General features: G+C 50.3%; 1 protein-coding gene across 2 annotated transcripts; it reads right to left on the bottom strand.

Annotated features, from left to right (window-relative positions):
* Nucleotides 1-253: 253 nt before the first annotated feature.
* On the bottom strand, nucleotides 254-11,236 carry Zfand2a (zinc finger AN1-type containing 2A). 2 transcript variants are annotated; one of them, XM_087578771.1, is made up of 8 exons: nucleotides 11,027-11,162; nucleotides 9,484-9,578; nucleotides 8,701-8,795; nucleotides 5,891-5,968; nucleotides 5,546-5,677; nucleotides 3,995-4,146; nucleotides 2,866-2,931; nucleotides 254-2,697 (listed from the first exon to the last, which is right to left on the bottom strand). In XM_087578771.1, the coding sequence occupies exons 5-8, from the start codon at nucleotides 5,588-5,590 to the stop codon at nucleotides 2,682-2,684; spliced, it is 279 nt and encodes a 92-aa protein (XP_087434897.1). In that variant the 5' UTR covers nucleotides 5,591-5,677; nucleotides 5,891-5,968; nucleotides 8,701-8,795; nucleotides 9,484-9,578; nucleotides 11,027-11,162; the 3' UTR covers nucleotides 254-2,681.
* Nucleotides 11,237-11,537: the final 301 nt, after the last annotated feature.

Raw genomic sequence — 11,537 nt, 5'->3', positions numbered from 1 at the left:
GCATGCACATGGTACACACACACACACACACACACACACACACACACACACACACACAAAGCTGGGAGTGGTGGTGCACACTTTTGATCCCAGGTGTAGGCAGGAGAATCTGAATTCAAGGCCAGCCTGGTCTACATAGTGAAATCCAGGATAGTGAAGGTTATTTAGAAAGAGCCCATTTCTTGCTGTTCTTCTTGGGAGTTAAAAGTGAATCCATTTTAGACATAAAATAAAAATTAAATAAAAAAAAATCGACAGGTGAAATAAATTTTTATTGATCAGTATAAAATATTTCAACACACAATGTCTTACATTTGATATTGTCTTCAGTCTGGTGACTGTTTCCTTGCAATAGTTGGGATAGAATCTGAGGCCTCAGACATGACAGGCAGGTCCTCCACTACTAAACTATGCCCCAGACCCGAGGGGTTCTAGGCAAGTGCTCTCCTATTGAAACATGGCCACAGCTCCTCAGTGGTAGGCTCTAGGTGAGGTTCAGCCCACTATCCTAGACTCTAACCTTTCTCAGTGTACTTCCACATTTATGTTTAAGAACATGTGCATGTGAGTGCCAGGGCCCAGAGTTCAGTGGCATCAGATCCTGGAGCCATCTAATATGGGTGGTGCTGGGAACCAAACTTGGTCCTCTGCAAGAGAGGTACAAGCTCTTAATCACTGGGCCGTTCCCCCAGCCCACGCTATGTGCTTTTAATTCCCAATTTAGAGTCATCTCAGTGGAAACATTACTGCATAAAATGGTTAGGGGGTAGACTCTAAGTCCTTATTTAAACATTGACTAATTACTGAGCCCACCTATTTTAAAATTTAAGTCAAGGGGGCTGGAGAGATGGCTCCAAGGTCAAGAGCACCGATTCTTCTTCCAGAGGTCCTGAGTTCAATCCCCAGGAACCACATGGTGGCTCACAACCATCTGTAATGGGATCTGGTGAGTCTGAAGGCAGCTACAGTGCACTCATATACATAAAATAAATTCTTTAAAAAAAAAAACTTAAGTGGAATTAAAAGCTTTGTTATGCAGGTTACATCTCAAGTGTCTACTATATGAGGGTGAGTGGCTGTCACCTGGGAGTGCAAGTACAATAGAATGGTTTGTCTGTGTCCCCACATAGCACCACTGCAGAGACCTTGTTCTAAGAACCCAAGTCCCCAGGCCCCAGATCTAGCCAAACACTGGGGACAGAAGGAGGCACTGATGGGCCTAGAGCTGGACTAAAGCAGGCTGGTGCACTGATGTGACCAGAGGCACTGGCTTAGGACAGAGTCAAGTCTTTAGAGAACAGAGCGGAACCCACCCCTGCCTGTCCATGACAGCCAGAGGTCACAAAATCTGCACAATGCTGCTCTGTATGGAATTCATGCAGTCAACTGTCCTAAAGGCTGTCTGAACGAAGGGTAAAGGTCTAACGCAGCTCGGGTGGTTTGTCCCATGTCATCCCTGATACTCAAGCTCCTGGAAAGTGAGGGTAAACCCTTACATGGAGGTCACCAGAGTACCTCCAAGCATCTTCCCCAACACTGTCATGGTGGTAGATGTGGTCAGGCCACACAGGTAGCACAGGAGCGACTGTGGCTGCACCCAGAGGCCCAGAGCCACTGCTCTTCTTCTGTCTGGGTTTCTGCTCTGCAAAGTGCCCAAGGACACCCTCGGCCTGCTGCCATGGTGCTCCGACATGAGAAGCTTCCATTGCAAAATTAGGCAGCTCTGAAATGGCGCCCAGGTCTTGCTGCTTTTCTTGGGAGAATCCACATTCTGGAGACAGAGTCAGGGGGATCACTGAGTTCAAGGCCAGACTGGTCTACAGAGTGAGTTCCAGAACAGTCAGCGCTCCATAGTTAAGACACTGTCTCAAAAAACAAACCCAGCCTTAACCCAGGCATGTGGAGCCTGGAGCCGTGGCAGGGAGGAGCTGGTTGCTTAAATCAACCTTGGAGACATCACTGCGGGCAGGGTATGTACCCTCCCTCTACAGTGCCCCAGCCAGAGGTCAGGAAAGGGTGCCACACCAACTCTTGTTCTTGGGGACCATGAGCAGACTGTGCCCCAAAGGCACCTCATTACAAAAGTCATGTAGGGGAGAATAGAGAGCAGAGGTGGATCTTATCTGTTAAAGGACAGACTTTTCCAGAATACCAAGTCCTGGAGTGGTTTAGCACAGACCAAACCAACCACTAAGGAGGTTGACACAAGTCCCCAGCTTTGGCTATGGTAACCTAACCCATCTCAGTAAGTGGCTCAACAGCCTCGTTTACTTTACCAAATAAATTATATACCATGTGTTTGTGTGTGTGAGGCCAGACGTAAGTTTCTGATGTCCTTCCGCAGGAAGTGTGCACCTTGGTTTTTGAGGCAGCATCTTTCTGGCCTGGAACTCTCCAATAAGGCAAGGTTGCTGGTCAGAGAGCCCCGGAGCGTCATCTCCTCACCTCCCAAGTGCTGAGACTACAACATTCAGTTCTGGAGATGCTATCAGGTCTTCATGCTTGTGAGGCAAACGCTTTACCCACTGAGCCATCTCCTCATCCTAACTTGAGCAGTCAATGGGAGACTCTTCCATAAAGACCCAGACTCCAGAGAAGCAGGAAAGTGCCGGAGGCCACGTCACCAAGATTAAAAGTCAACAGAAAGGAGCTGGGGTGCAGCACTGACAGGAGCCTCCCCGTCATTTCACTGTCCGCCTAAAAGAGAAAGAATCCACGGGTGACCACACTGACTAGAGCATGGAGAATGCCCTTGGAGGGAACTCAGGACATTCTAAAAACAGCTACTGTGGCCAGTTCTGGCCTTTCTTATGGAAGCACAGCACATCACACAGTCTGAGTTTCACATGCCACTCAGACTAGTACCTGAGTCGCTGGGCCAGCCAACTGACTCCCGATGGCTTCTGCTCAGCAGCTCTGGATGCGGAAGACCTATAGAGAAAGTCAGATGCATGTTTATTCGACCCTCTTACGCACATCAAGAAAGCCCGCCCACTCACGTCTATGCACTTAAGATAGCTGGGCTCCAGCCTGGATCACACACAGTCTGAGAAAGTCAAGTGGAATTAACAAGTACCTTAGCTGTCCTCCGACCTCCATATGCACGCTACAGCACACGTGTATACTCCTGCCCCCAATGCAAGACTAAAAACTAAAGGGTAACTTAAGAGGCTGGTAGACAGCTCAGTGGGAAGCTGCACGAGCCCGAGGACCGTTAGAATTCCCAGCACTGTGTGCTAGCTAGTGTGTGTGTGTGTGTGTGTGTGTGTGTGTGTGTGTGTGTGTGTGTGTGTGTGTGTGTGCAATCCTGGGGCTCCTGTGAGAGGTGAAGGAGGAGGTGGGAGCTCTCAGGTCACCTAGCCTGGCACACGCTGCAGCATACGGGGTTGGGGATTTAGCTCAGTGGTAGAGCGCTTGCCTAGCAAGCGGAAGGCCCTGGGTTCAGTCCCCAGCTCCGAAAAAAAGAAAAGGAAGTTATGTTTCATTTTGACTCAGGAGTTAGTGTAAACAGAGGTTTCTACTACTCAAAAAGGTAGCAAGAACAGTTAACCTGTATGGCCTCCCCCAAAAGACCAACATTTCAACTCAATCCCCCTAGCCCTTGGTAGGGACCTCATTTAGAGACAAGTCTTCACTGAGGTGATCAAACTGAGCATCCGTCATCCAGGGCATCAGTAAAGACGGCAGGCCACTCGGTCCACAGAGAGCTGGATACAGCCAGGCACTCAGAAATGCCATACCAAGGCAAAAGCAAGGACGGGTGCAAGGGAAGCCAGGCTCAGCAGGGAGCACTGGGCGAACCAGAAAACGGGAGAAACTGGGAGAAGTAGGGCCTCTCAGAAGGAGCCAGCTGCCACCTCTCCGTTCTAACCCGTGAAAGAATAAATGCCCCTGTGGAAGCCCCCAGCATGTGGCAGCTGCAGGACTAACTTCACGGACTCCAGCGCTGACTGTGAGTCTAAGACGATCAGCGGCACCAGGAACCCATGCTCACCTCCCTCTGCTGACTGAGCTGCTCCCAGCTTGGCAGTTGTGGTCCAGAGGATGCCTGTGCTGAATGCAGAAGTTGCCATGGCACTGGGCACAAGCCAGCTGCAGCATCTCCTTCTTCCTGCATCCCTCTTTGGAGCAGCGGTGTGTGAAAACCTGCAGGAACGAAGTCACTTCTGTCATCAGCCTGTCACCGGCAGGATGGGTCTTGGAGGCTGTGATTCTAACTACTCAGAGGCTGAGGTAGAAGAGAACTGACTCCGCATGTGAGCCCTGGCCTCTGCTGAACCCCACCCTGCTCCTCAACCTCACCACCAGCACACATGAGTAATGTAATAAAAGGGTTTTTAGTAAAAGCTCATGCTTATGGCTTAGCACTGAATTAATTCCCTGGCATTGCCCGATAAAAACAAAAGCAACAACAACAAAAGCCCTGAAGCCGGGAGGTGGCTCAGTGGATTATGAGCTAGGCACGATGGTGCAGGCCTGTAACTCCAGCACTCAAAAAGCTGAGGCAGGAAGATTGGGAGTGAGCTGGACTAAGTATCAAAAACAAGAAGGGAAGGAGGGGGAGGTGAAGGGAAAGGGAAAGAGAGGAAGAAAGGGAGACAGACTGTAGAGGCTAAAGTCACTGCAGGTGAGAGAAGACCCAGCATTAGCTAGAGGAGAGCCTCAGGGAAAGTCCACAGAGGAAACGAACCACACTGGGGCGCAGAAATGGCTGCTGGGAGGCTGGGCAAAGCAGGGCCCATCCCCAAGAGAGACCTCAGGCCCTCCTTAGAGTCAGAGGCACAGCTTCTTCAGAGCCAGCAGGAGACCTGGTGGGACAGAGGCTGCTAGCCCCATGTGGGGCAGGATGGAGGCAGAGAGCCCAGCTCAGGTGCCGTACGGTCCTCCCTGTGCTGCCCGTTGTCTTCTTACAAATACCATTCCTCTCTAAGAAAGACCAAAAACAGGGACCCTCCCTGCCACACCCCAGGGAGAGGAGAGAAAAGGTGGCCCACTTCTTCTGTTCCCAGGAGTGTATGAGAGAGTTCACGGAAGGTTCTAGAAAGCCTTGCCCTCCTTCATCTCAGACTCTCAAGATTCCTGAAAACAAAGATCTAACCTGGGACCCTTGTGAGGCTTGGAAACTGTTTCCACAAGGCAAACTCACCATTCACAACACAGGAAGACCTCCACTTCCCATAGACTGCCAGCACTCCACACTTAGAAAATAGAACTTTGGGGCTGAAGATGTGGTTCAGTTTGTAGGGTGCTTGCCTAACAAGCACAGAGTCCTCGGTTTGATCCTCAACACCGTAAAAAACAGGCATGGTAGTGCATGGCTATCACACCAGTACTCAGGAGGGAGTCAGGGGGATCAGGAACTATAGCAAGACTAAACCAGCCTGGACTATATAAGATGCTATCTCCAAAAAAAAAAAAAAAAAAAAAAAAAAAAGGAAGGAAGTAAGAAAGAGGAAGGAAGGAAGAAGAAAACTGACCTATCTTGGAAAAGCACCAGCAGCACTGTGAGTGCACTGGCCTGTGTTAGCCCTAATCCCACTCTCACCTTGTTTCTGTTCCTCCCGGGGTGAAAGGTGCAATCTCTGTCCATGTGCTCGCCGACCACCACATCTGGGATGTCACCTCTCCTCACTGGGATGGGGGCATTACAGAGTGGACACACAGGCACCTGCACATCCTGAAATAAGGAGCATACAATTACCAAGACTCGCACTCAGATCTCCCTCTCTCTGCTCCGCTCACACCCAGATCTCCCTCTCTCCCCTCCACTCTAGGGTTGTCTAGTGGGATTTAACACAAAAAGGGTCACCATAGGCTTTGGAGGACCCTCAAAAAAGGAAGCTGGTGAGATCTGGGTTGGGGCATAACATGGCTGTGGGAGGGGACCCACCTGACCCCTCAGGTGGACACACTGACAGGACGGGACACAGGAGTCACTCTGCACATCTGCTTCTGATCCTCAGTGGCTCTACAAGGAGGGAGATGCCCTCAGCACTGAACAGGCTGTGCCCATTGCTGTACCAGCCAGAGACTGAGAGACTGTGGAGCCAATGAGGAGCCCCAAGAATGACCAAACAGCATAGTCAAAACTGAGCCACAACTATTGAGAGATGGCATGGGGTGGCTGACGTCAATCAGATGGATTGTATCAGGCTTGTGTGGCCTACTGTCTGAGGGCGGCTACCTCAGTGGCCTAATATGACCACAAGAAACAAAGCACTCCTGTGTGATCTCTGGACAGATGTACCTACATGGGCATAAGGAAAGGTCCAGCTGACACACAAACAGGTGGCCACTGGTCATCAGAGCCTGGTAAACAGAAATCTGAGTCACCTACCACACCCATCCTAATGGCTTGGCTGGACCATGGCCAGCCCCGGTTAAGGCATGTGACACTAAGTCACCCACTGTCCATATGGAACTAGAGGAAGTGGGCAGAGTTCACTGACATAATCCATGAGTCACTTCTGAGATCGAGTGAAACACTGGACTTGAGGGACCTTCTAGTGTCTACTGGGTGGTGTAGAATCCCCTAGAAATACCTGCTACAGAGGAACAAGAAACTTGGACACCCACTGTTCCCGAGTGCCAGGGAAGATGCAAGCACAGTATGAGGGGAAGGACCAGCTATGGCTGCTCAAGGGCGAGACACATCCCAAGCATGCAATTTGAGGGATGGGAGATGGTCCAGTTGGTAAAGTTATCACCACATAAGCACCAGGGTCTGAGTTCCACCCGCCATCACCCACGAACTCCTGGCAGGAAGTACTATCTCAAGTAAACACAGAGGCTAGCATCTGGGGCTGCCCTCCACTACTCACCCTTCATACCCAGCACAATGTGGCTAAGAGGGTGCAGATTTTCCCACAGGACCGGGGTGAGGGTCACAGCCTATGGCTGGCTACTGTCCATTTGCCAAAGAAACTCAGTCTCTGATTTCCACACAAATACACTACCTGCAGAGATCACAGGCTGCAGCCGCTGCAAACATGCAGTCTCCTGACCTCCTGACTGTCTGTCCCAGGGGACTGCTACGGCTGATCCTCTGCCACCTATCAGGCACAGCTCAGAGCACACATCCTCCAGAATCTACGGGAGTCCTTCCCTTCCGCACATGTCATAGTGAACAGAGACACTAACAATTGGTCACCTTGCTCCAGGGCTGTTTACTCCCTTACGCATCCAGTTTAAGAGTTGTGCAGATGGCTCAGAGATGCAAGTTCAAACCCCAGCAGACCTCAGAGATTCCCCTACCTCTGGAGTGTTGGGATTAAAGGCATGTCCACCACTGTGCGGGGCTGGCAGCATGCACTTGTAATCCCAATGCTGGGGAGGCAGAGCAAGGAGGATCTTGGGCTTGCTGGCCAGCCTAGCTGGCCAACTGGTAGATTTAATAAGAGATCTTATCTTGTCTCAAAAAATGTGGAAAGCAATAGAGGAAGGTCCCTGGCTTTGACCCCTGCCCTCTCCATGTGCATACATAAAGCACTTCTGAGCCCTTGTTAGAATACCTATTTGGTTTCTAAATGAACCTTGACTCTGGATCTGTAAATCCATCCCACCCCTATATAAGAACCATCTTCTGTGAATTTTAACTTGATTCATTAATCTGTGATTCTGTTAAAACAGGAATTTGACTCCATGTCTCTGAAAATAAAATCTTGATAGCGTCACAGCCTGCAGCCCCGCGCAGTCAAATGAGGAAGTCACTGGGCATACGAGAGCACTGAACTACCTGGAAGCGTGTTCTAGCAGCCTGGAGCAATGGTGCGTAGCTCTACTCCCAACCTCAGTAGATCACAGGTTCAAGGCCAGCTTTGCTTACATAGTGAGTTTGATGCTGGCATGGGCTACTTAAGACCTCAGTTCAAAAGAAAATTAGCTGGGCAGGTGGCACATGCCTTTAATCCCAGCATTCGGGAGGCAGACTCAGATGGATCTCTGTGAGCTTGAGCCCATCTAGATCGATAGAGCAAATTTCCAGCCACCAGAGCTACACGATGCCAGAGCTACACAGTGAGCTCCTGCCTCAAAACAAATAAATGAAACCCAAACAATTACAGTAAGTAGCTGTCTACTGTACTGATATAACGCACATCACATTGCTAAACTGTCACGAGTCCACTGAGAAGCTGGCTCTGGACCAGCACGGTCGACCCTCCCAATCTGACAGAGAGAACAGCTGGAAGGGAAACTACTCCCAACAGAGGAACTATCACTCATCCCGAGGCAGAAACGTACCTGCACTGGGATCAGGAAGCCAGACGGCTACAGCAGGGGGATGCTCAGTCAGAGAGGAAGCTGAATTGGGAAGTCCAGCTGCCTGTCAACCTCCCCAGTCTGCTTCCACAGGATGTTCTGAGTGTTCAGTTTGAGGAAATTTTTTTTTTCCTTTTTTCTTTTTTTTCAGAGCTGGGGACCAAACCCAGGGCCTTGCGCTCGCTAGGCAAGCGCTCCACCACTGAGCTAAATCCCCAACCCCTTGAGGATGTTTTAAGACCCATCTACCAGTCCATCCATTTCTCCTTCCCGCTCTCTCTAGCTACCTTTTTACTTTGCCTTGCTATATATATACTTAATAAACCACTCATTTAAAACTCAAAGCGTGGCTATCCTAAGTCATTCTTCTCTGGCCTGCACGGAACAACTGGACACACCAGCTGTGGTCCATGCAGTCTAGACCCCGGGACGATGCGTTACCTTCTTGAATGCAAAGGGACACTTATGACCCGAGTAGGAAAAATGGTCTTTACAGAAATCTTGTTTGCAGGCATCACACGTGATTGGCAGAAAATCTAAAAAACAAAAATCAGGGTAAGACGGTAAATCCTCTGAAGAACTGGAACCAGGAAATTCCCTATCATTCAAAGCAGGAACTTCTGTACGTTAGGTTCTCATCCCTGTGAGAGACAGACGCATCCCAGAAGTGGCGCACGGGAGAGAAAACAACTTTGTGGCGCAAAATTTAAAAAATAAAATAAAAAAAAAAAATTCTGAGACAGGGTCTTATTTAGTGCAGGCTGACCTGGAACTCACATGTGGCCTAGAAGGACCTTGAATATCTGGTCCTCCTGCCTGCGCCTCTCCAGTGCTGGGAAGGAAGCCGAGCTTCAGACATGCTGGACAAGTGTTGTACCACTGAGCAGCAACCCCAGGCCCAAAGTTAGAAATGCAGCAAGACCAAGAGACAGTGAAGGCCCCACAAAGCTGTCTTTTCAACACAGATAGCATCTCTTGTGGTATCACAACTGTCCAAGCTGTGTCTGTCTTTGTTATCTGCAAAGCTCTGGAGGCTACTGCCTAGCCTTAGGTTGTTGTTAACCTGCAATTTTGAGCAGACCCTGTGTCTCGCACCAGAGTTTTCAGGCTGAGAAGCTAAACCAGGTCAGAGGCCAACTAGCTAATGAGTGCAAACGGCCAGATGCCCTCTGCAAAACAGCCAGCGAAATACTGTTTCCCAGCAAGAACCTTTGGAGTCCTTACCTAGTTGTTTGCAAGTCGGTTCTGAACAGTGCTTCCCCAGGTCAGGAAACTCCATTGCGAATGGTGGCCAAACCACACAGGTATTTAAGTATCGCCTGTGGGAATTAGAAGTGAAGAGAATGAGGTCCCAAGTTAGTCACCAGGACCTGAGTGACCTGCAGCCACAGAGAGGCTATTTGTGGGGAGCCCCGAATCATCCTGGGGTCATGGGAGTGACCGCTGACTCATAAACTCTGAGCAAAGAGGAAAGAGGAAAGTTGTTGTTTGATCGTAAATACCAGGACTCAGCTTAGTAACAGAATGCTCTGCCTGGCGAGTGGGAGGGGGAAGTTCTGGGTTCAATCCCCAGCTCTGGCGAGACTGAAACAAGTGTGGTGAGAAAGCCTTCCTATGTGCACATCCACAGCCGCCACCTCATCTGCTTAATACACTTGTTGACCTCAACAAGATTCTGTGCCCAGGTGCTAAGTGACATTCGTTGACTGCACTCCCCAGAGTGGTCTGTCCCTTGCCTCTCACTCCCTTGTGCCTTGAGTTTTACTTTGTGCTTACTCCATAATGATATCAGGCCAGAGCTGATCAGGGAAAGCGGCACGAGCCTTTAATTAACCACAAGAAACAGGCATCCAGAGAGGCTGGTGACATGGACACCAGGCTTAAATCAAAGTCTCCTCCAAGTCCTGTCACCTATCAAATGACTCCAAACTCTTGCACTTTCCAGAGTTCAAGTCCTCAGAGATCTTTTTACATCTGTCTATCACTCCCTGCTGGGGACTTCGAATCTACTCCTTGCCTAGAAGTCCCAGGCTTCAGTAAACATCTATTTGCCTTGTCAAGGACCAATTCACAGTGTCACTTCCTAAAGCATCATCTCTATCACCTCTAAGCCCCCATTCACCACCTGCCCTCCCCTCTTCCCTTCCTACTGCATTTAGGGATTAAGGTGGATCCCACTCTTGTCGGTGAGAAAATCTTTTAACATCGTGCACAACAGAATCCACGTTATGAAATGGTTTTGTTTAAAGCGAGCAGTACATGACGTATTAACAAATGACCATCGACTGCTTCTTTTCTCTCTCTCTCTTAATAGGGGGCGGTGGGGGGAGGACAGACGCCCTGTAACCCTGGCTGTCCCTTAATTCGAGTTGTAGATCACGTTAGCTATCAACTCAGAGATCCGCCTGCCTCTGCCTCTGCCTCTGGAATGCAGGGATTAATTAAAGGCAAGAGCCACCATGCCCTGCCAGTTTCTTGAGACAGGGTCTCATTATGTAGCTCAGGTTAGCTTGGAGCTTGTGACCTAAAAGCTCAACTCCCCACTGCTGAGACTACAGGCCTGCATCAACCACTATGCCTGGCCTCCGCGACAATGGCTCAGAACTGTTGACTTGGGGATGTGAAATGCCACTGTGCTGAGACAGTAACTCCTTGATGCCCAAGCTACAGAAAGTCACATCGCGGAGACGCCCAGCCCCTAATTCTGCTCCCTGGGCCCCAGCAGCACTCCTGACCCTGTCAGAGTGCCGCAACGACACACCGGTACCTGGCATTCACGGGTAGTCGGAGTCCCACTCGCCTGGCAGAGTCCTTCGTGGTCAGCCCGGTGACACTGCAATAGAAACTGCAGCTCCAATCGCCGCGAGGCACCCGACTTCTCGCAAGGCCGGGAAACGTAGCATTGCGCCTACAGCAGCCCTGGCCATTTATCCGCAGCCGACAGATCCAGAGTCATACATCCTGGGCGTTCCCGGCGCGCTCCGATGACGCCACACAACACCAACCAATCCTCTAACATCTAGGCTTGGCTCGCCGACGCGCCCAAAACGTCACCGAAGACCGGCCAATCCCTTCGCGCTATGACCCCCAGAGGGCTGGGCGCTGTGATGTCGTCACTAACCATGAGACCAATCCAGCGGGTCCACGGTCTTTTCGACCCTCCCTGTCCCCCGCCTCTTTTCTGGAATAGTCAGGCAACATCTCTGGCCTAGGCTGAGTCATGGTGAGGCAGCTTGGTGCGAGGTGACAGGCCTGTACCAGGGAGCCTAAGACAGGAC

Source organism: Rattus norvegicus, chromosome 12 (assembly GCF_021556685.1).
Source record: "Rattus norvegicus strain SHRSP/BbbUtx chromosome 12, alternate assembly SHRSP_T2T, whole genome shotgun sequence".
NCBI classification, from domain to species: Eukaryota; Metazoa; Chordata; class Mammalia; order Rodentia; family Muridae; genus Rattus; species Rattus norvegicus.
Note: the sequence above shows the minus strand (reverse complement) of the source record. Positions and strands in the feature narration are given on the sequence as shown.

Bases quoted from the DNA above. Each gene is read 5' to 3' on its own strand.
- Zfand2a (XM_087578771.1), bottom strand. From the start codon at position 5,590: ATGGACAGAGATTGCACCTTTCACCCCGGGAGGAACAGAAACAAG. The intron at 4,147-5,545 runs GTGAGAGTGGGA...TCGTTCCTGCAG, and splicing joins CCGGGAGGAACAGAAACAAG to GTTTTCACACACCGCTGCTC. The intron at 2,932-3,994 runs GTGAGCATGGGT...CTTTCTCTATAG, and splicing joins AGCTCAGTCAGCAGAGGGAG to GTCTTCCGCATCCAGAGCTG.